The following is a 25410-nucleotide window of genomic DNA, read 5'->3' on the forward strand; positions in this document are numbered from 1 at the left end:
GTACAATAGAGACATTTAGGAAAATATTATAGATATGATTATTTCTCCGGTGATGAACATATAATTCTAGTTTTTCATGTAAATTTGCAACTAAACTGCATATTTTCATCAAAACGGCTGAAAATTTGACTGAACACTCTATTATCATCATTAAAATTGTAAGAAAAATATGGGAGATAGCATTTTCAAACTATTTTCAATTTTGAACCACCCTAACGTAACACATTGTGAACTAGTGTGCTACATATAGGGAAGCTAGCAAATTCTAGCTTTGGAAGTGATAAGAAGCTGCGAACTATGCTGGTGTGAAATACGCGTGTTTGAGAAGATCAACTGTTAAGCGCCAGTTGTACATCAACATGGGGACGACGACGAAGCCGTCTAGTTCAGGAGTGTAGTGGAAATCGGCGCAAAATGTGTTTGATGTACACGCCAAAATTATATTTAGCCGTGGCTGTTTGTGGGCGATTTCGGAAACAAAAACAAAAACCGTGTGAAAAGTGCTGCCGAGATCAGACAGACGGAGGGCAATTCTTTCCGTTCGGTTCGGTTATGGCTTCGAGAAAATTGGCTTGCGCTGTTGTTTGGGTTCAAATTTGCGGCACATGTGTATGTTTGCAAGGTGATCTTTATGGGTTTCCATTTGGTTTGTTCGTCGTCTCAAATGATCTAATAGATGGATGTGGGTAGGTCTTGGAGGTGTTACATGCCGGTTCGGAAATGAATCCTACTTGAAATAAATTATGTTTTTGTTAGCTTCGGTGGATGGGACCATTAACTGTTGAGACTTTCTTCTATTTTTCAAGCCGTAGGGGTTTATTCACAAATTTCATAACGCTAAAAATCGTTATTTTTGGCACCCACCACAAGGGGATGCGTAACGCTTTTTTGTATGGATGTTCTACAAATTTTGTATGAGTTGTAATGAGTCGAAGAAACCCACCCACCCCCTCCAGCGTTATGAAATTTGTGAATGGGCCCTAGGGTGTCAAATCATAACAAAATAACGAAAAGCCTTAACAGAGATCTGGCGTCAACGGAGAAATTTCAATCTCTACTATATGGGAAAATATAAAAAGAGTTATAAAACTATTTTTTTTAATATAAGCCACTATTGGTAGGGGTAAAGCACTAATTTTGAACTCATTCATACGATTTAGGTCTACTTTGTATGGAAATCTGAAAATTGGCACATAATTCTTCTGCCCATAAAGTCATAACTGTCCCATATGGAAAAAGTAGGCATTGAGAAAATTGCGCTCAAAGTTTGAACTTTGTCTTCTCATATAAATGTTCATAATTTACTAGCAAATTTAGGCATACCATTTTAATTGAACAGAACCACACAGATTACTCATATTGCTCCTATTGATCAGCAGAAAATATAAACATGATCACAATTTACGTTTTGCAGCTGCTATTTGGGTTGAAAGTTCATATAGAGACTCTTATGCCTTTATTTTTCAATATGGGACTACACCAACTTCATATTTTTCCACAATATTTTCAAACATAGTGTGATAATTTTTATATGCATTGTAAAGTATATATTAAAACATGGATGTTGTGACGAAAAAAGGTGTTGGTTCGAAAATCCATATGGGACAGTTATGCTTTTATGGGCTTGTCTTGTGGGTCGATAATTAGTGCTTTTCCCCTATACGTGTTCCAGTAGTTGCGCTAGTGCTCCAGTAGTAGACGTTTGTGAATGATACAAGGAATTATGAACAAAACAGTTAATTTTGAAATTCCTCCTTCTTTCCCGGTTTTCCCGGTTTTCCCGGTAGGGGGAGATCCCCCAATACCGGACACTTAAGCCACTAAATTCATAATTCGAAAAATATTGTTTTTATGGGCTCGTGTTACCCATTTACTGAGGGACTGGAGGTGTTTAACCAAAATTGTAATTTGTCCATATTTAGTTCAATTATGGTACAAAATACATTCATACTATCAAATTACGATTATGTTCGATCATGCTTGCGGGATCCAAAGTATTTTTAAATATTCAAAATAATTACTAAATAGGCTCAAAATTAAGGAGATACGTCAATTTTTTAAAGATTCTCAAACTTTTCTACTTTTTCAAAAAAGGCATGCATATTTCAAGGATGTGTTATACTACGCAAACATTAGTCTACATAATGGCTTTCTTTTCTACTAATACACCATCTTGATTGGACCATGATTTCTCAATGTTTCGACTTTGTCCGGTATTGGGTGCTGTCCGGCACTGGGGATCTCCCCCTATATTTTTCAAAATTTTTTCGGTCCCTAATTGAGGGGCCTAAACGCAAAAAAATAACCCTATGGTTGTTTTTTTTTCATTAAATATACTAAACAATTCTACTTCAAGCTTTTTAACGGTATTTTTAGATGATTTTCCCCTCCAATAAGAGAAATCATGATATTTTTAGAAGGTTTGGTTTTTTGGCTCTCGTACAATTAGTATAGAATGAAAAATTACTGAAAAAAAAATAAAACTGAAAACTAGGTTTCTGTCACTTCAATAGCTTGGATTCTACTCTTGGTACTTTTGGAACTTCACTTCAACAATCACCAGTCACGGCAAACGTTGTATTACCCAGTGGGCCGTAGAGGCTTTGAAAAAAATCTCGAAGTTTATGTCTAATTTTCATTTTCCATTTTCGCGATTTTCTTGAAAATTAAAAAAAATCCGCTCAAACACGTCGGAGCCCTTGTAAAAAAAGTGAAAGAATTATTCAGATTGGTCGTCCCGTCCTCAAACCAACTAGTGACATACGAACACCATTGCATTTTCATTTATATAGATATCCCTTTTGTGCAGGGTTGGGAAAAACATCTGAAATTCATTCTACAGTAACCAAACAAAGCCAATCGCAATCAGCGAAGCCAGTGAAACTCACGACCAGTGCATTAGTTCACTAATTTGACTTTTGAGCAGTGCCGCATTCACTCGTTGCCATGGTCACGTAAATAACACGACACCGCTCAAACGTCAGATAGTGAACTCATGCATCGATCCATCGCTGCTGTAGGCAAAGCGAGACGTTTGCGCCACCTCTAAATCTTTATATTTTTAACTTAATCTTGAGGTTTCTCTTTTTATGTGATTTGAATTCTTAAGAACACACGAATTTTTGGTTTTGAGAACTTTTGAAAAATAAGCCGCACCCTAGTGGATACGAGTAACTACGATACGAGAAGGCTACAAGTGGTAGTCGAAATACGCGTATCTGTCAAAGATTAACAATTAGGGCGGAATTAAAAGGTTCAAGGTACTCAAATCAACGTTTTTGATTGATACTTCGCGTAATTTAAACCAAATTATATCTTGGATGAAAGTTGAAGTCCTATTTGGCATGCTCGGTTGCTTATAAACAATGATAAAACCAGCAACGACGATAAAATTGTGACATGCTGGAACATTTCTGAGAACTGCATTAGATTCAGCAACTCCAAATATTCTTGAGACACATTATTTGATCCATGAGAGACGCAAATATGTTAGTTTTGTTACGCAGTGTAATCGATAGTTCTTGTGGAAAATATCTTAGATAAATAGGTTTGTGTTTTCAAAGTTTTTGTAGTGCAAGTTATGTTTATTCCTGTACAGTAATTTCTCGATTATATCACGGATCTACGATTTTTTTTGTGATATACTGAAACGTGATATATTGAAACAGTTTTTCATTGCCGTACATTTTGTTTATTAAAATCTGACTAAAACATTATCATGGCGTGATATAATCGAAAAGAAAACCTTGCTGAAATCGAGCGTAGCAAAATGAAGCGCGGCAAAGTTGAGCATTGATATATTCGAGAAACTGCCATATACAAATGTTGACTTTTCTCAATAATAATTTCTTTATTTTGTTGAAATATCATTATTCTGGAGCTCTTTAGTAGTTTCACGGAATTTTTCTACATGAAGGCTTTTTTGTGCTATCAACAAGTTTTTTTTTCGAACAAATATTAATATATTAATATTGAATTGATAAAAAATTGCAATACATTCGATTTCAGGAATCCACGAAGGTAATTTTTGCAATGAAAAATCTTTTCTTCAATGGGTGATCAAGTCATGGATCATGGAAAATAATCAACACCTTAAATTTCTGTTCATTTGATCTACTGCGAAATACGTGGTACAATTGATCGGCAACGTTTATTCCCTGGAATTTTTTTCTTAAAGAGCTCCAGGATTTATTTTTGAGATATTTTTGTATATGTTCCTGAGAAATTATCTGGATCCGTTTCTGATACATAATGCAGGAGCATGCCCTAGAGAATTGGATAAGGTACAGTGGGGGAAGTGTATCAGTGGGGTAAGTGGATCATTCGTCAATATTAAGCATTAATACTTGAATATGTTGAATGTTTTCGCACCATTGCTTCGTTTCAGGTTATATTCTTATGCCCACACTGATACTATTGCAAAACTAGTACTGCACGTACACTAACACAAGCAAACTTGTTAGCTACAAAAATTAATTATTTTTAAAATTGTTTTCCATCAATCAAAAATCCACTGTATCTCTGTCTAAAGTCAAATGCTATTAGTTTTTTCGACACGTGGTGAGCATTTCAGTTCTAATTGAATGAATCACAATGTGATATCAATATGTGATTTTTATAAATAAATACAGATATATTCTACATGGTACACTTACCCCTACTTTTCAATGGGTTGGGGTAAGTGGATCAAGTATTATTATTATTTATTGGCAGACCGCTTACGATAATTTTAAAAAGTTTTAGCATCCACAAATGTTGTTTTCCCTTAACTTCATTCATTCCTAGCTTAAATTTGTCAAATTGTCCAAATAAAATTTAAATTAATCCACCTAAAAGTTTTTTTAACCTTTCTGGTGTATAAAAATAATAATTTCAAAATTTACACGAAACTTCCCGTGGTTTATCTAAGCTGAGTTGTAGAAGAGCAAAATATACAAATTTTCCAATTGAAAGCATATAATCATACCTTATTTGACCATATAAATTGTTCTAGACAGATGATACAAATTTATTCATAAATAGAATAAAAGGATTTCAGTTTGTTATTCAAAAGTAATTGTAACTAATATTTTTAAACTACAAGTTTTTTTTTATAAAACATCCTTAGGAATAATCCTACAATACTTCTATATAACTTACGTGTATAAATGGATGAATTTTCTTCAAATTATTCTAGCTACAATATATTTTTAGTGGGAATCAATGTACAATATATGTATATACATATATCTTGATTAAATAAAGATACTTTTTAATTTCAAAGTATTAAAATGTAACACTACTAGCACCAATTACAAGATCAATAGTAATACCATTCGTACTATACATAATTACATCACATTTGTTTTGAGAACAAAAGTTCGTTATTGGTGATCCACTTACCCCACCATGGTGCAGCAAGTGGATCATTTGGCGCAAATTTTCAAGTTCCTCGTACTGAATACATAACAATCAGAAAAATTGAAATAAATGACTATTTGAAGAATATTAGTCCCTCATTTTTTATCCACAGAAAAAAGTTTGAATTGCATTATTCACGTTAGCTGTACATAACAATGAAGTTGACTTTTGATTTTTCTGTATCCACTTACCCCACGGTACCTTATATCATTTGTGGTATCTAAAAAAAAAAAAAAGTTTTAGTACAGAATTTTTCTTGAAGAATTTTTTTTTAAAATAAAATAAAGTGCAATTCTTTATGGAAGTCAAGAAATCCCTATAGGGCTGCGAGAAAAATACCTAGAAAAATCTTCAAAAAACTAGGAATAGTTTTTTGAAGAGATTACCAAATGAATTTTTGGAAAGATCCTTGGAGAAAGTTATTGAGAATCACTTCAAAGAATATCTGGACACATAGTTGAAGAAGCTCTTGAAAAAAAAAAAAAAAAACTGAAGAGTGAGAAGATATACTACCGGAGGAATTAGTAGATTGTCTATTTACCGACTATTTTCTTTGACTTGAAAGAAATATGGCCTTGAAATCTGAAAACCTCATTTTTTTCAATGAAATTTAAGGATTTTGATGAAAGGAAAGTTAATTTTTTATTACATATGCAATGTTTTTATAATTCATTGTAGGTGTACAAAAAAAATTTTTGAGTTATCATAAATTGTATTCTGGGATATGGGAAATAACAAAATTTATCACATTTAAACTCTAAAAGGGGGTGGGACATTTTGCATAAGAACCTTTGGCATAATGAACATTTGGCATAATCAGAATTGTATGCCTTCCTGGTTTTGTATGAAGCTACTTCATTGGAAACGTCCATTATTTCAAACGTCCTTATGCGAAATGGCCCACCCCTTATGAAGCTATGCAAATTTGTGTCAAATTTTCCTGAAATAAAATTTTATAAGAAACTCTCAAGGGTTATTTTGGGAATTCCTGAAGAGAACATTAAATAACACTTACCGTATTAAATCACATTTATGCGTTGTATCTGGGTAAGCAAGTTTATTTAACAAGCAAGCTTCCATCATTAAAACGTATTGCAAATAACAGATGTATTCCATCCAGTCACAATCAAGAACGCAATCCGTTTTTAGAGCATGAAATTGCTTCCCCTGCGCTTCTTCTTCTACTTCTAGTTTCGCGAACACCAATTACACGTGACTTTTGTCCCCGTGCGTACAGGTAAAACTAGTTCACATCCATAAAGCCACCGATAGATGTACCATACGTATACTACTCTATGCAACCAATTGCATCCGTACCAGAGAGTGCTCTAGATTGGCCGCGATTCTAAAATTAACTTCCCTCATCCTGTCAAGTCAGTGGCAATGAGCGCCAAACGGCACAAACAAACAACCTGGTCGCAGACGGAATAGGGTAGATGTTCTAGTATTCACCATAGTACCAGTATTAGCTATCCACCAGTTCTTATATTTTCCTTACTAAGCAAAGATTAAAGTCTATTGACTGATTCATAAAAAATATTTCCCATAGGGTGCCGAAAACTGGTACACCTACCCTAACACTCGTCATCGTTTTGCGGTGAAGATGCACGCCGCCACATCACATTGCGTCAGCAGTTATTAGAATTTACGCCGTGTGACGTGAAACGCGTGCGAGATCAAGATGAATCTTTTGCTGCTGCGCGTGGGGTGCCTGTGAAGCAATTTCCTTTGAGGAGAGATTCGTTACGCTGTCTGAAGAAGTTCCGAATTGTCAAGGTTGCTTCACTTTTTGGTATCCGTGGATGCTGGATGTCCAATCCAAATCCAATCCAAATCCAATCCAAATCCAATCCAATCCAAATCCAATCCAAATCCAATCCAAATCCAATCCAAATCCAATCCAAATCCAATCCAAATCCAATCCAAATCCAATCCAAATCCAATCCAAATCCAATCCAAATCCAATCCAAATCCAATCCAAATCCAATCCAAATCCAATCCAAATCCAATCCAAATCCAATCCAAATCCAATCCAAATCCAATCCAAATCCAATCCAAATCCAATCCAAATCCAATCCAAATCCAATCCAAATCCAATCCAAATCCAATCCAAATCCAATCCAAATCCAATCCAAATCCAATCCAAATCCAATCCAAATCCAATCCAAATCCAATCCAAATCCAATCCAAATCCAATCCAAATCCAATCCAAATCCAATCCAAATCCAATCCAAATCCAATCCAAATCCAATCCAAATCCAATCCAAATCCAATCCAAATCCAATCCAAATCCAATCCAAATCCAATCCAAATCCAATCCAAATCCAATCCAAATCCAATCCAAATCCAATCCAAATCCAATCCAAATCCAATCCAAATCCAATCCAAATCCAATCCAAATCCAATCCAAATCCAATCCAAATCCAATCCAAATCCAATCCAAATCCAATCCAAATCCAATCCAAATCCAATCCAAATCCAATCCAAATCCAATCCAAATCCAATCCAAATCCAATCCAAATCCAAATCCAATCCAAATCCAATCCAAATCCAAACCAAATCCACATGGATGCAATCCAAATGCACACATATGTATATCTGATGCAGTCTGATGATCTGAAGAAACCGAGTTAAACTATTTCACACCCAATAAATAAAGCTAGCACATATTTGGTGTCACTTTCACAACCGAAGATGCCTCCATGTCTCAATCAAAACGCCTTCCCTCATATCGTATCCCGCGATCGGTGTCGTTAATTTCCCCTAATTGATGCTCAGGGTGAAACTCATTGATCTTTTACTGCTGTGCATCCAAAAAATGCTGCACATTCTTCATCGTTAGGATGATTCGTCATCACTGCTGCATGCAGCGAGTGGTATCATAAAGAGGTTTTGTTGGGGTCTGCTGGATCGGGGACAGGACGTTTCACATAATGGACATTTGGCATAAATGTAATTGTTTAAATTCTTTAAAATGTTGTTCCTGTTCTTGTATGAAACTGATTTATGCGAAACATCCATTATGCCAAACGTCTTTATGCTGAAATTGTTTATGCGAAACGTCTTTATGCGAAATGTGCCCCTTCTGGATCACCACCGATGCATTCACACATGGCGAACCCAAACAATGCCAGTGCAGCAACGAACGTGACCGTGACCGTTGAGTTTTGCCAATGATGATACATTGTTGGTCTTTTTCGTTCGGTGAGATATGTCTAGTCAAGAGTCATTCGTCAAACTGTGGAGTGATGATTCTGTGAGACGTCGTTGGGTGTAATTTATCTCGGCACAGGACGCAGACACTGATTGAAGCTGGGCGGTAATAGTGCAAGTGCTACGGTCGTAACGAAGAGTGAAAGTGTATCCCACTTACGGGAAGAGATCGGATGTCGAAACGGTAGAGCGGTTCGCTGAGGTTTGCAGAATTCTACGTTGAACGTTTTTATCTTGGTGAAGATTGGAGAAGGGCTGAGACGGGATGGCCCAAGCGACAATGAAACCCCATCAGACGGAGCCATTCGAGGATTTCTTAAGTGAGTTCAGTGAAGACAAATCGAGATAAAGAATGTAGAGTGGTGGATCGAATCTGTTTTGAAATGTTTTGCAGGATTTTGTTTTCGATTTGTGGCGCCAAATGGCGCTAATTGTGTCTTCGTTTCGAACAACTTGGAAGTGGCGTTAGCGGAATGAGCCGTATATCAATTAAAGCCGTGGCAGTTTCAGTTTCTCTACATTAAGTCGAGAATGTTTAATTTATGACAGCGAACAAAACGTGACTAGTTTCCAACAGAAGTGTCTCGTTTAATATTCAATTCACTCGTCCTAATGCTGCAAAGTTCAAACGAGATAGTTTATGCAAAATTTCTCCCGTTGGGAAATTCCGGCCGTCCACTTAAGGTCCCATCTTGATGCCGAGCACGGAGTTCGTATCTCATTGACACCATCGCGATATTCAGATGATGGTGCAATATTTCCAACGCTTGTGGAGTCAAACTGTGCGCGCGCGAGCATGGATAAAGAGCAATCAACTGACCCACGGAGCACGACGACGTGATCGATCAGCTTTGAGTTTGAAGTGTTGGCATAAAATTTCCGATCGCAATTTACGCGAGTGTTTATGTTCTCGTTTGCTTGTGCTTTTGTGAGGGGCGGGATATTACTCTTTCCTGATGAAGCTGGACATACTGTGAGATTGATGTCCCACTGCAAATGAGTAGTAATGTATAAACTTGGTGTGGTTATGATTTCTACATCCAGTATCGTATGAAACATTCCAAGATAGTATCATCTATCATCCTGATTGGATATTTGAAGAAATCCTTTGAAAAATCATTTAATTTTTCTAGAGAAACTACAGGATTAATTCTTAGACAATCAATTCTTTAATAATTTTTCAAGAGTTCGAAAAACTCCGAAATCTCAATAAGAATTATCAAAGAACTTTTAAGAGAACAGTAGGAATGGTTTTGGAAATATTTGACGAAATTCCAAAAAAAATGCGTTAAGAGCTTTTTGCAAGAATCGTTATTCAAATTTTATTTGAAGAATGCCTAAAAGAAGAAATTTTTATACAAATTTCAATTATGGGAGGTACTCTGCAAATTCCTCCAAGCTCAAAAGGTATTTCTGAAGAAATTTGTATGATTGTATCCAAACTATTTAAAATAAATTACTTTATAATAAATCCCTTTAACAATTGCTCGGGAAATCCCTGACTTAGGCAATACAATATTTGGAGATGTTCCTAGTAAAATTCCTGATCGAATCTTTGAAATTTCCAGGATTAATTCCTGCAGAAATTCTTTGACAATATTTCCAGTTTCTGTCTGAAAAGTCTTTGAAAGAATTCTTGGAGAAGTTTTAAGTGCTATTCCTGAACAGTCTGTCAGTTTCTTCTTGAAAAGTCTTTGAAAGAGTTCTTGGAGAAATTTTAAGTTTTTTTAAATTCCTGAACAAATTTTTTAGTCTTAAGTTGAGATTCATCTAGAATATATAAAAAAAAACTGAAGAATTGGAACGTTTTGAGGAATGCTCGAAGGAATTCATGAAGATATTCATAAACCTCAAGCAATTTCTAAAAGAAAACCTTTAATTTACTAATGAATAAAAGAAAAAAAATCTCAAGCAATTCCTAAAAATATATAATTTCTAAAGCGGAATTCTGGGTTAATCTTCTGACAGAGTTCGAAAGGAAATGCAAGAAAAATTTCTTAAAAAATATGCCGAAGTATATCCGAAGGTGCAATATTAAGCGACTTATTGGAGGAACCCCTGAAACTTCCCTGTAAGTTCTTTGTTAGAACTCTTGAAACAATCATGATGCCTTGTGTCTGGCAACATTCCCAAACAAAAACCTTGAGTTTTTGCTGAAAATTATTGAAGAAATTCAAGGTATTCCAAGAAGCGGTTTCTGGAATAAAAATTATTTATCGAAAGAAAAATATCTAGAAAAATTTTAGGAGGAATTCCTTAGAAATATGTGGGGCTATCTCTTATATAATTTTTTAACATATTCTTCGATGAATTCCTGGAAGAATTTGTTTTGAAATAACTTGGCAGATCATTTTGAGTTCAGTAAAATATTGTTGACGGATTACACTCAAACTATATTGAAGGCTGTTGATAAAATCGACGAATGATATCTGGTGAGATCTTGAGCAGAAGTTCAGTTGTTTAGTCAAGTTGAATCAATCAATCAAACAGAACGCAATTATTTTTGATGTATGAATGCTGAAGGCAACTTCTGACAAATTCTAACATAAGCTCGATTTCCGTGGCAAATTTTTTTTCCATCGGCCAGGAAATGGTAAGGCAAAGCCATATTCTCTAAATGATTTTCTGGAATGATCTTTGACAGCCTGAGTTTGAGAAGGACTCTTTGATTTATTACTTATTATTTAATAGGTACGCAATTATTTATCGTTATGACTGCTGAGAACAATTTTTCGAATATTGAAACAATATATCATCCTTCATAGCAAACTAGTTGATTTTTTTTCACTGACCAAGAGGGCAGCGTCCCCCTCTGGATACGCCATGGAAGGAGCTGGAATTACCTGCGACAACATTGGCGTTGGAATTTACTTAGGTATTGTGAATGAGCATGATTATAATGATTCTCAAGCGAGCGATCGTTAACTGAAAAATGAGCATTATTCGAAATTCTGCCAGGGGAATTCCGGGAACGAAAAACATAACCGTTCATCTGCCTCGTACGAGCCTCGACGATTCGCTTACGCGAAGGGTAATCCCAAAAGTTTGACTTATGATTGCCACCGCAATTTGCGCATACAAACCTTTTGGTAGCTACCTTCACAGGACAGACGTCCTTAGCGTGAGAGCCCAAGTAACAATTTTAGTTTTACGAATTACTTCCAGGGTGCTATAAATAAACGTCCATAAAACCACGGTCAAGGCACTGTTGCCTTCATCGCATTCCCCAAAACCTCTAGTAGATTAGAACGTGACTAGTTGGCCCACTCTGAAAGAGGCTATGAAGTGTATAATTATGTCACACGAATAAAGCAAAACAACATTTATGGTAGCTATTTTGAGGCCACTTGTTCTAGATGAATGTCGCATCATCTTGAAAATGATTTTATCATAACGTCGATCTTGCCGGATTTATTACAATGTAAACAAAACAAAACAAGATTGAAAACACGTCTGTGATAATTAATTTCATAGTCCTTTATATTTATAGTGGTTTATTTGGATATAGTGCTCAAATATTTAGAGCCGAGTGAGATTTACTGTGAAATGTAATAAAAAGGAAGTGAAATTGCGGGTGCCCCCTCTGAAAGTGGTACATTTAGAGTTATTTAGCATTTGCTAAAATACACCGCCAGGTGAAGAATAAAACATATTCAACATTTCTTAATTGTGCTTTAAACTATATTCAGTCAATTTATTCATCACACCATAGCATGAAATGCGCGAATTCATGGTGATAATATGATTTGAAAAAGTGAAATTGTGGCAACCGGAGTGAAATTAATATGGCGGTACCATAATTGATTGATTGTCATCGACAAATGCTGTTTTGTAATCATAAATGCACAAAAAAGGGCACACTGTTATGATTCGGCATTTGTGGATGTAAAATTGCCATAACAAATGCTGAATGAAGATTATGCAGCTTTTTTTTCGCTTTTCATGGTAACCAAGCATTCAACAAAGTTTGCAGAATAAGTATGCTATTATGAAGTATACGCAGAAACAATGAAAAAGGACGTTAGTTTGTCGTTTTTTCGTCAGGAATAAGTGTTCGGAATGCATCGCAATGTATCTGAAGAGCCCAAATACTGATTCAATAGGTATAAATAAGGTAAGTTATCAAGATTCAAGTGCAAGTCAATCAGTTTAAAAGCAGCTTTTTTGACAACAAGGTGTATTATATCAATCTTTTATCATAGCCGTCACAAATAAGTGTCATGCAGCCACCATATGCAGTTTAAATGAGGTATTATATGCTGCAATAAAGCTGGTTTTGTAGCCACAAAATTTTAACTTTATAGTTTGTCTCTGAAAGGTTTTGAAAACAACTAAGAGCTGCCTTACAAAATATCATCTTCTAGCAACGTTAAATGTCGCCTATAGCAATCATAGCATTCACGCAACTGTCATAAAACATTAATAAATCCACACGAATGCCAAATTGCTGTGGAATTGTTTCTTGGGAGGAACCTTCGCAAATCATGCATTTATCATCCATGGGGCGATGTTTAGTTCCATGATCCTAGTTTTGGCATTGAAGGCACTGAGTGGGTTTCTAGAAATTTCCTCCAGGTTTCTGGAAATGTTCCTATGTCACACGGACATCGAACAAAAGTTTGGCTTTTTCGAAAGCTTTTATATTGCTTAGATCACTTTGGTTAAAGTGAATTAAATAATATTTTTGGAAAAGCCCTTGCCGACGAATGCTAGATTGGGTTCTCTTTTTCATCTATTGGAATGAGGAAAATCGAAGTAAATCATTCATTCCATTTTTTATCTTTTCAGGTTACTTATAGTCACTTGAGAGACCTTTCAAGGAGACCTTGAACAAATATTTAATTTTGTCGTCCTAAGTAAAATATTGTGCTTCTTCTAATCAAGATGTTTGAGATGGAGTTCGCGATCCGGCGAAACATTTCCGTTTCCGAAACATGACGAATTCCTTTCTGTGCGATTTGGAAAGAAACCTTGATTTACCTAATGGAGTTCAAGATCTCCTGTCTTAATCCTCCTATTTCAGGACAACTGACCACTCTTTGTTTCCTCACTTGACTCAAAGAGCCTGGGCTAGAGTCTGCTTCGATTTGATGTTCAGAAAATTTGTCTAGAGCATCAAACTGATTGCTCATTTCGATGCAATTATCAACATTAACCGTTTCACTCTTGGAAGAAAGTTCTCATTCCGTAGAACGTCCCTTCTTCCATTTTTGTCATGTTTAGAGACAGTATTAAAACCCACTTTTTTGTAAGGAAGTTGTGAGTTCAGAGATACACCCTTCCTTTTGTTCGTGGCTGCAACCATGTTCAGTGAATTAACGAAAGAAGAAGTGACCTTCCTAAAGTTTTTTTCCCCAAGACGGCGTCCAAGAAGCATTACCACCGCTAGCTTTCGTGAATAGGTCCTACGAAATTTCCAAGGCTCGGTTCCAAACAGGGATCGAACAAACAATTTTAAGGCATTTTCAAACACCTATTGGCACTCGGGTTTTGCTACCTTTCTTATGTTCCCTAATAATTTTCTCACTTTATGCGATAAGGCATCTCACTGGTTCTATTTCGTGAACTTGTCGAGCAGCCACATTATGTTTACTTCTTCCTTAATCAATAAGAGAAAAAATCAGTTTTAAAAATACCATACTGAATAACTGTCCATTGTCCGCCACCCATTCGTCATCAATTGCGCGCGTTCTGACGCCTATAGTGTCTCATCGTTGTCACTGCCGATGAAATATGATTTCCACCGCGTCATACAACAAACTTCGCCAATAACCGTGAAGCAATCGGTAGGAGAACCTCTAGGAGAGAACACGCCCCCATCGCTTGTTTACCCTTGCACAATCATACACTTTCATATCTCCCATATATATTGGTACGGGTACTTACTCACGATTTCTTCCCGGTGGAGTAGGGGAAGATGGCCCAATTCGCACTGATGGGGTAAAATTGACCGAATCATTGAATTACTTCTAAAAGGATTCAATTTGAATGGTATTATTTTGAATCAGGCTCATTTTTCAACCAACTTCTCGACACGACTAAAAATCGCGATTAAGCACAGGTTTGAGAAATGTTTTCATTGTGGTAACTAGCAAATATTGCATAGCTACTGCTACTACTTTGAATGGCATCAAAATGTTGATCTTATTACGAAACAAAAAAAAAAAACGCCACAAATCCTTGAAGTACCATTTTGGACCACTCAACCCTACGGGCCACACTTACTGAACCAATTGCTGGAACATTTGCGAGAGTGAGCGCGAGCCCTAATTTAGTCTTTTTGCAAACGACATTCGCGTCGGTCCCGTTCTGAGATTAGTGTGGTTGGAAATCTGAAGTTTACGAAAAAACAAGTGCGTTTAACAAATGTCAGGTGGATCCGAGGTGTTGACCTACGAGAGCGTTCAGGAGAATTGCCAGGATTTTCTAGGTAGTTTTACCGTAGAGCTTCCGAAGAAGTTGTGAATGACGAATGATTGCGGCACTCAGTCGTTTGTCTGTTGCGCTAAATTGTATCAAAGATAAGATTAGTCACTGACCAACCAATACCGTTTTGATTTATATTACGGACACTTGAGGCCTTAGTATAATTGAACTTATCTCATTACATTACTATAATAATATTATATAAAAGTAGCCTGTGGCTTTTGATATCGACTATGTATAATAAAAGTCGACACTTTGTTAAAATGGATTAAGTTTAAAACAATCAATTTATTGAATTAGAAATTAAGTGTATATTGTTTGTAGAAATATGAATGAAATGATTTAAAAAAAATTGAAACACAAGTAATTTAAATTTATCCAGAATATTGAAGTATTTTTTCCTGTTTCTACTTTTAGATGCTTTACTCGCTGATCTGCAAAACACCGTCCCGGGACACAATCAACACGTTGGCGGATCGTCGGTTCCCGGTTATGGTAGCTTGAATGGCGCGCGAAATAAACAGACGCCGAGTCCGGTAAGCGTGACAAAAAGTTTTTGCGAATATTAAATGATCACACCAAATATTTGAGAGAATCGTTCAAATGTGATTACGAAAGCAGGCCGTAGGACCAAAAGGGTTGTTAGCCCGAGACAGTTTATCAAGATTAAAGGTGATTCAGGGAAAAACAGTGATATGACTGAAATTGTCGTTCGGGCGAAGAAATGGTCGTTATGCCAAAAGATCTTAGTAGGGAGAGCGGGTCATTTGACATAAAGCTATTTGGCTTAAGATCGTTTGGCATATGGTCATTTGGCATAACCAGGATTATAACCTTTCTTTCAAAATATGTCTTGATGAAAAAATCTTATTCCAAATGACAATTATGTGAAATGACAGTTATGCCAAATTTTCTTCATGCTAAATAGCGTTATACCAAATTACCAAACTCCTCAGTGCAAACCAGAATGCCTAAAAAGTGATGATTGAAAAGACAATTTCGCCAAATGGCCAACAAAATTAAAAGGTGACGGTTTACAGCAGATAGTTTTGCCGTTATGCTGAAAAGTACGTTAGGCTGTTGGGGAAGTTTGGCCTAAAGGAATATCAGGTAGAATCTCTATTTTTTTAAAATCGTGGGGATACGCCAAGTGAATTATTTTTGCTCCAGATATTAGGTTAAACTGACGGTAATAACCTGAAGCACTGAAGAAAAGTAAATTAGTTCTTCAATGGAATCAATTCTTAAATAAGGCTATTTAGTTACTTAAACAAGGTTTTAGATAATATATCGAATGGGTTTTAAGAGTGTTTTCAAGGGTTTGCAAAGTATTGCTAACATGGATAGGATACTGCTCACATTGAAATAATAATAATGTTCGTTGTTTTCAATTTCCGATTTTTGTTTGAAATCATTTGAAATATCCTTTTTTTAATTTGTTAAGTTAAAATCAATTAGTTATTCTTTTTGATTAAAAAATCCAAGTATTTATATTGTAGTATTTCTTCTTCTTCTTTTTGGCATTATGTATTTAGTTAGTGTTTCTTAAGGTCTCTATGTTGCTTCGCGTTCGTATGTAGTTTTTTTTAAGTGATTTTGTGTTATTTACTAGGTGATCAGCCGGAATCTGACTTAGTGCTATTATTGGGTTTTCTGTGCACTGGAACTGGTGAATTTTTGGACTGGGCCTGTGAGGAAAAACCCCGCCTTCAAAACTTGCCCTGTCATATATTGGAGGAATTTATTTGTAAGCTTTTCTGGAGTTAACGTGTCCGCTCGGAATCGTGAATTACGACGGACTATTTGGGTCAACCAGTCAGCTTACATTCTGAAAAGTGACCCTTCACCCAAGAAGGTCTCAAGCTGGGCAACGAAATCTTTGTTGGATGGTCTCCTTTCGGAGTGGCGCATAAGGCAGCGTCCATTTATTACGTTACGCTAAAATTGGAAATTTTCGAGCCCCTCCCCCCCATCCGTAACGCTTTTAAATTTAAATTTTTTGTATTAGTCGTAACGCTTGAGCCTACTCCCCCCGTCCCCCTAGAGCGTTACGTAATTTGTGGATGCCGCCTAAGCCATCATATTTCAAACGTAAGCTCGACAGGCTGTCCCGTTATAGAACAAGCAAAAATACACCGTGAATTAGATCATGAAGACAATTATCAGTATGAAACTCATTTCAAGATAATCGTACCATACTACGTATACCACCAGTGTGTCATAATTATAAAACGAGTGAATAAAGAATTGTTGAACAAAATAAAAACTGAAACGAACTATTTGACGCAAAGCTGACAAAGAATGACAAGACAACGTTCAAGCAATCATGAAAATATAGAATTAAAATGAGACAAGGGACGCAAACACTCAACCTTTAAACGGTATTTTCGGACTCAACTATTTTTTTTTGCTTTGGATCCATAATAATGAATTGACGAACTAATATTTGTTGACTGAATTGAGGAGTCGGGATTCAAAGCGTTTGGCAAATTACTTCTAACGAAAATTAAAAAGAAAAACTGAACAGAACCAAATTTATTTTAATTTTTCATTCCTAATTAATAAAAACGATTCTGGGGAATGTCCTATTCTGGAGAATGACGTTCTGGGGTTTGACTTTCTAGGAAATTGTCCTGCAACCCTTAAATTTGATATTCTTTAAATATTTTTTTATGATAACTTGTCGGTGATCTCAGAATGGTTTAGCAGATATACTCGCTTAAATTAACATACCGAATATCGGTAAATCGTGTTTCGTTATTAACCCCTCTACTAGCTGTATCATTAAATCGCAATAACTTTTTTGTTTTTTTTTTTTTTTTTATATTTTGCACAAGTTCTCAAAAAACTCTTCTAAGGACTGTGACAAACTTAATTTGTACAATTTAAACAAAGATAACTTTGAAACCAATGCTTCTCTACACTTTAGGTTTGTTCCATTTAATAAGTAATAGTCTCAAAAATATGTCAAACGTTTAAATGGAGCTCTCTTTAGTTTTGTTTATTCGTGACAAAAGATCAAAAAGAGCATTGAAATATAGTTTTTTTTTTTGCGGTGAACAATGAACAATTGCAGCTGCCGAAATTTACAAATTTGGATTGCTTCGCGGAAATAACCACAGCAAGCACTGCAATTCTTTAGGAGAAAAAGATCAATTTCATTGACAGTAAACAAGCAGAATGACGACAGCATACTGCTTCGCATTAGAAAATGGGTTAAAGTTTGATTTTTGACCAACTTTGCCGCGTCGCAACTCGATTCTCAATAGTGCGCAAAATGCATACGACGGAGGGCATAGATGCGCATTATAGCGAAGTGACTCGTGGACGCGGCGAAATTGGTCAAAAATCGCACGTCAAATCAACTTCGCACGTTGGTTCATCCATTTTTAGTCGCGAAGCAGTATACAATTGCAGCCATGTCTTCTTGTGAGCCATTACTTGAAAATTTGAATTCTTTTCTTGAGTTTGGGTTACCATTTCATAAGGAGATCGGAATCGATGAACAGCAAATTCACCTAATCAGGGCATGATTATTCAAAGCCTTTGAACTGAAGGAGCATTCTAGCGAACTGGAAATCTGATCCGAAATCTTAAAAAAAAACGGATCGTTTAAGGCCGCCAGATACGTCATCATGATCATCCTATCCATTTGAAGAAGCAAATCTCAAATGCCCATCAAATTTTTAGATGCATCGGTTCATTAAAACTCAAGAATTGCTTCTGCAAAGTTTTGACGATAATTGTTTGAGTGGGACAAAATATGGACCGATGCAAGAGTTCACTAATTTGACGTTTGAGCGGTGCCGAATTCACTGGTTGCCATGGTCACATAAATAACAGGGCACCGCTCAAACGTCAAATAGTGAACCCGTGCATAGGTCCATAGAGATAATACCACGGTCTACATTGTCACCTTAAGTGATCAAGTGAACCAAAATTATTAATTTTCAATCATTGTTGAACAACTTGATTCGTTCAGCCAATCCGGATCACTAATATAAATTATCCGTATGATGTTGAACGGGTACCAATAAAATAATGTGTTTGCCTCTTGGTTTGGCTTATAAACAAAAACAACAAAATGCATTTGGTACATCAGTCGTCGCGCGGTTTGTCGCCGTCAGAACCACCACGCTGATGCTGTGTACGATAAGCGAGGTTTTTTCACCACTGTTGTACAAAATACAACAGCGCGACGACTGAAGTGTTAATCAAAATTTTTCTTACAACGCGTAATAAGCAACCTGGTTAACCCGTAACGCGGGTAGATCACCTTTTCGTGGTGCGTTACGGGGTAAGATCTACCCATTTGAACTCTAGTCTCATCTTGTTTGTCGGGCTAGGGTAATATGTTCTGGTAATTCAAGGATTCGCGGTACAAAGTCCTTGTTACTGGCAACAGTTTCCAAAAATTAATCTATTTTACCTAGCACATGGTTAAAGACTCGGAGTTGGTCAGTCCCGAGACTACACTTGAAGCCAGGATAACAATCATGAGTATTAACTCAACAAGGACTGTAAGTACTGGTAATTCAAGGACTCACGTGAATTCTGATTACTAAACAAATTTTCTAGCTTGATTCGGTTTTGCTGCTAGCATAAAGCCCCTTTTTCTGGTATTTTTCTGGGACTAAACTAAAAGCGAAACAAGGATGTGACTAGAGTTCCGTTGCATGGTCAAATATCAGTAGTATTTGGTTCCTCAGAAATTTAATCGATTATGTTTGCTAAGGGGCGCGCCTTCGCTGAGATGTAAATTTCTATGAAGGGTGTAGCGGGACCTTTTCATCATAGTCGATTTTTATCAATTTCTGAGGAATCAAAACAAAAACTGTACAGAAATCGATGCTTCATTACCTATCAATGGAAATGGAGTAATGCGACATGCACTATACACTAAGGATACGGGTAATGCCACAATAGATCTAAATACTGGACGCAGTGGCGCATCCGAACAGAGAGAAAAAAAAAGCAACCTGTTTTTTTGTTAGCTTGAGAAAAATCAACGAACAAGGGATCAAGAATAAGGGAATAAGTTAATGAAAGGAATTCGTGAAGACCTCGCGAAAACATTTTTTTCCAAGATATTTTGGCAGATATCTACTAAGCAACATCAATGGATGCTGCTTTGAATATTTCAAGAGGTTTGTGAATGAGCTTATAATGTGATAGGTATCAGGAAGAATTATTTCAAAATTTTGCCAAGACATCTTCAGTTAAGATTCAATGCAGCAATCTATCGAAGATCGCTACGACATAATGTAGTCGGTGTCAAGCCAGATTTAATGAAGTGCTTATTGATGAAGGAAAACATTGGACAAGTTTAGGGAATAATGAAAGATTTATATTATTTGTTGTAATATTGGAGTTTCACTTTTTTTAGATGTATCATCTGTATTTAAATATCATAAAAAAGGTTGAAGGATTAAGTCACAAATCTGTTCGAAATATTACTTAGAATCATTTTTAAACTCACACTACATGATATTAGAAATAATACGCGTGAAGTGATAATTCATGGCTTTTAATATCTTATTCACAGAATTACATTGAAAGTATTTTATTAGTACCGTAATCCGGGGTATCATTGATCAGCGGGGTAACATTGATCGGAATGACTCATCTCGTAATAAATTGGTATCATCATTTATTGATGAAACATTTCCAAAGCATGAATGTTGCTTCTCTTTCTTATATTTATAAGCTATTGAAAATAAGGATTTTTTCAAAAATTACTTTAACTTTATGCGTAAATTTGTCAAGTTTGCGAAAGAATGGTTTCAATGGTTAAGCATTACACTACCGAAGATTCATGTCTCACATAAGTTCTGCAAGCGATATGAGCAAGGAAAATGCGGATCTCACTAAAAATGGCATCGCCAAAAACGATTCCGCTGTCAAAACTTTTATAAGTACCGTAAAACGGGGTAACTTTGATAGTTTTTTCGAAGAAAACTTCAATATTTATGCATGCTGTTTCAGAGAATTACAATTTATATTTTTAAAACAAGTACTGACATACTAGCTATCGATTGCACTTGATAGATTGCCAAAAGATTTATTCTAAATGGATATATAATTTTTCGTTTAATCGAAAGTCGGTTTTCTGTTTTAGGGTAACTTTGATAGTGGAGTATAAATCGAACAAGATTGAATGAACTTCGGAACATTTATAGGGCGTTGCATACCTCTAGGCGTTTAACGCTATATGGAAATTTCTGACTTAGATTACAAAAATGGTCCAAGTTTGTAAAAATGGTTTTCGCTAAGAGATTTGAGACCGAATTCATGTTCTACTATAACTAGGCTATCATGGGTAAGTGACGAACTCATTATGACTTTATCAAATAGTGGTCGTAGAACAGATTGTTTGTAAGCGTTGCAAAAATGCTAAAATCTTGTAAATTTTTAATATTTGCATAAAAATCCTCAAATGCATTTGATTCCAACAAAAATAGCTTTCACATGAAATTTCATATTAATACTCTTTACTTTTGCATTCGTTTTGCTTAACTAATTGACAGAAACTTTGTTATTTCGTTTAGTATATTGGGCGTCTCGCACTATCAAAGTTACCCGCATTATCAAAGTTACCCCGTTTTACGGTATGTTTGATTAGGCAACGTTAACGAATTACCGTTAAGAATGTATAATTCCCTTAGGAAATTGCCTACCTTTCGGCGTATTCCGCTATTCGAGATGTTTTTAATTTTAGAATAACTTAAAAAATAAATGAGATGTAAGCGTTTGGACACCATATTCGGCTTCAGGGGCCATGATTTATGTAAGTAACGACATTTTCAATATTATCGAACGTTGTTTACATGGATGATCAATGTTACCCCATATCAGCTAAATGAAAAAATCACATAAAACATTTATGTAAACATGCTTAAATCTTTCAAAAAACAACATATAGTATATAGTCCCGATCTATGGGTGGGCAGTACTTGTTTTAAAAATATAAAACTCATAACATTTACATTTTTGGATGAAATATTTAAGAAAAATCCTAAAAACTCATCAATGTTACCCGGATTACGGTATTTATAACACTGCGGAACACGTTTTTGTCTCAAGCACCTAATAACCACTATTATCTTATTAAGGGTTACTGAATCCATTGCCGTTTTCAAAAATATCGTATCACGTCTAGTTTTTGAGATATTGACTGTTGCAAATGCAAAATTTGACTATTTTATCCTACTTGCATCCAAGTTTTTCAGCTTGTATGACAATTTATTCGCTTAATTTGCCACAGAATTCAAACTTCATGTGTATAACAATTATTATCAACAATGTTCATAATACTTTCGATGCTAAAAAGTTGTTTTTAAGGTTTCGGAAAGTATTGTATTTTGTCATATAAGAGAAATGAATAGTTTTGTATGGAGCTGCAAACATGTTTGAAAAATCAATCAAATTAATCGTGCAATTTCAATAAAATTATATCTGAAATGAAATTTAAAGTCATATTTTGCATGCTTGATGGATTAGATCACAAAAAAGTTTTATATATCATACTTTAAATTTCATGTGAACATAATTGAAAACAGTGTTTTATACAACTTTGGCGACCAGTAGCTAAAAATTGTGACGTGCTGAAACATTTCTGAGAACGGCATCAGATACAGCAACCACAAATCTACTAGAGACACATAATTCGATCCTTGAGACACGCAAAAAATTAATTTTTGTTAAGCTGTGTAATCGTAAAAAAATGACTTACGTCTTCAAACATCAAATATCTGCGAATCATTTGGCGAAGATAGCGAAATTTTCAAGAGTACCAATCTGGAGAACCAGGCAGCAATTAATCTGTAAAACTTGATCATTCGCTGATGGTTGACAATCGATGGATATCAATTCTCAAGAATAGATCTCTAGAAAATTTGAGGTATTGTTTTGATTCATATTATTTAAGTAATATGTAAGTAAGTATGTGCTCACAAACAAGTTTTCATTTTTTTTTTTTGAAAATACTATGTATCTCTTGTATGTTTCATGTCAGTGAATTATTCCATGGATCTCTATACTGTGTACTGTAATTAGCTGTATAATGATGGTCGGACAACATTTCGGGTTACCAAATCTATGTTATGTAAATCTATGTTTATAAACAGCACAGTCATTGAAGCGTTTAGCTGGGATGTAATGTCATACCTTCTCTTGTTAGCAGATATATGGGATACCTCCGCGAGTAATAGCATTTGATGACATGTTTATCGCGTCCTCTGTGCAATGCTCATAACCATTGTCACCCTTGGACGCAAGAGAAGGAATGAACCGTTGAGAGTCATCAATTGAGGAACCAATGTCTCCGAATTGCAAGGATGATTCATCGTGAAAACCTTCACCGTAGCGACACCAACGTGATGTCCTGAAGGTGCAGTTGGTAGTTGAACCACTTCCGGTCACAAGTGTCGCGTCTCGTCTTTGTCGTCGTCTTTGATGAAAAGTGGTTGGGGATCGTTCAAATATTACGTAGCGCAACAGGGGGAGGGAGGGGGTCTTTCGTAGTGTTACAGTCGATACAAAATTTTTAAATTTCTCATACAAAAGCTGTTACGTGGGGGAGGGAGGGAGTCTAAAATTGGCAAATTTTGCGTTACGTAATATTTGAATCATCCCTTGCTTGCGTATTTAACCAGCGTGATTCAGTTTTCGTCGCGACATGTGTTATTATGGTTGTCTACCTGAAGGCGCCAGCCACGCTAGACTAGTAGTCGTCGGCATTGAACAGCAGTATGGGTTAGGAGCAAATGCACTCTTTTTTGGGTTTGTAATAAAGCATTACTCATATGGTTCGTACATCGTTTATTTATTAGCAGAAACAATTTTAAGATGAGGTCCAAGTCTCTGTACGTAAGACTTGTTTCCAAATTTACTGTATAAAGTTGCATTGAATGTGAAGACGAAACGAAGCCACATTTGGAATTTTCAATGCATAACCCTGGAGCCGATCAAGCATAAGATTCGATCGATTGGTTACTGACTGACCAGTCTGTACTTTAAGGAATGATAAAACCATGACGAAGATAATAGCTACATAGCTTTTACATCATGGTTATCAAGACTACCATCAAACCTATTTATAACTTCGTCATAAACATATATCTGTTATGACAACATTTTTGATATTTTCTTCTTGATTGCCACAATAAATTCGTTGAGACAAATCAATTTTACAGCAATAATATATGCCTTACACTTTCGTACAATTTGCAAGGATAAATATGTGTAACGATGCTATAAATCGTATTAATCTGTTGATGATTCCGCCTTGAACTCGTTACTAATCTCAATGCCTTTGTATGTTCAATTTCAGCAAACATATCAAACATCTTCCAAAACTGTCACAGAAACCCGGTCTGCCAACGGGTACAATGGATCTCTACCGAGATCCACAACGCCCCATCAGAACTCGTTGCCACGATCCAACACACCCCAGCGACTTCAAACTTCCACTTCGGGTAACCTGTCGGAGTTGGATTCGCTGTTGCAAGATCTGAGTAGTGCCCGTTATGGAAATATTGTGGAAAAACGTAAGACTTCATTCGTATGAGTAACTTAAAACATTTTTTTAAATGTTAAGCTTTTCTTTCCCCAGATACACCCAACAATGGAACAACTAGTCCTTCACCGTATGCCATCAACGATACCATCAAGCGGCCCTCTGTGGACAGTCTGCTTGATGAACTTAGTGCGGCCAACGCCAATCCCATCTATGCGGTGCCCTATGGGTAAGAACATGACTTTCATGTTGTGCCAGATATCTAAATGTAACGATATTCTTCTGCGTTTTTAGGAATCAATCTCCCAATCCACAGCCGCACCCCGGGCGACAGGTCACTATTACAGTGCGAGAAACTACTACCGAGAAGATGACTGGAACTCCGAGTGCCAACTACCAGAATCAATGTGAGTAAACGTGCTATTCTATGTATAGCTGACTTGTTTAACCTTTTTGGCTCGTTTCCGACATAAATGGTTGATGCGTGCGCAAGAATGTCCGATTTGATAAATATTTTAGATATCCTACAATAAATGTTTAGTTTTTTTATGTGCTGGTTTCTTCTGAGACTTCTCTGTGGATTCCTCATGAAATTTCTTCAGATATTTCCCCAAAGATTTTGAGAATAACCAGCCTAAGGCTGAAATTCTTCTCAATTTCCCCAAAGATTTCTTGATTGATATAGAAGCTCTACTACAATTTATACGAAATATTTCTAAGAATTCTTTCCATTCTTAGAAATATATCGTACAAATTGTAGGAGAGCTCCTATAGCAGATGTTAATAGAAATTTCTGCACTAATCTTCTTGAGCATTGCTTACCAATTTTTGTAATCACGGTAAAATGGTACCGT

General features: G+C 36.0%; 1 protein-coding gene across 9 annotated transcripts in view; it reads left to right on the top strand.

The window, feature by feature from the left end:
• The window catches only part of LOC5575182 (leupaxin), a 225779-nt gene that overhangs the window by 125929 nt on the left and 74440 nt on the right, over positions 1-25410 (top strand). For 4 of the 9 annotated variants that reach the window (XM_021846577.1, XM_021846570.1, XM_021846579.1 and 1 more), the window contains 4 exons: positions 15457-15575; positions 24371-24587; positions 24653-24785; positions 24851-24963. In XM_021846577.1, coding sequence (XP_021702269.1) covers positions 15457-15575; positions 24371-24587; positions 24653-24785; positions 24851-24963 — 582 coding nt within the window. Of the gene's footprint in view, positions 1-470; positions 545-8609; positions 8934-14888; positions 15044-15456; positions 15576-24370; positions 24588-24652; positions 24786-24850; positions 24964-25410 lie in introns of those variants that run through there. The other 5 variants (XM_021846574.1, XM_021846573.1, XM_021846576.1 and 2 more) reach the window with 4 other exon arrangements.

The sequence above is a fragment of the Aedes aegypti genome, chromosome 2 (assembly GCF_002204515.2).
Source record: "Aedes aegypti strain LVP_AGWG chromosome 2, AaegL5.0 Primary Assembly, whole genome shotgun sequence".
Classification (NCBI taxonomy): Eukaryota; Metazoa; Arthropoda; class Insecta; order Diptera; family Culicidae; genus Aedes; species Aedes aegypti.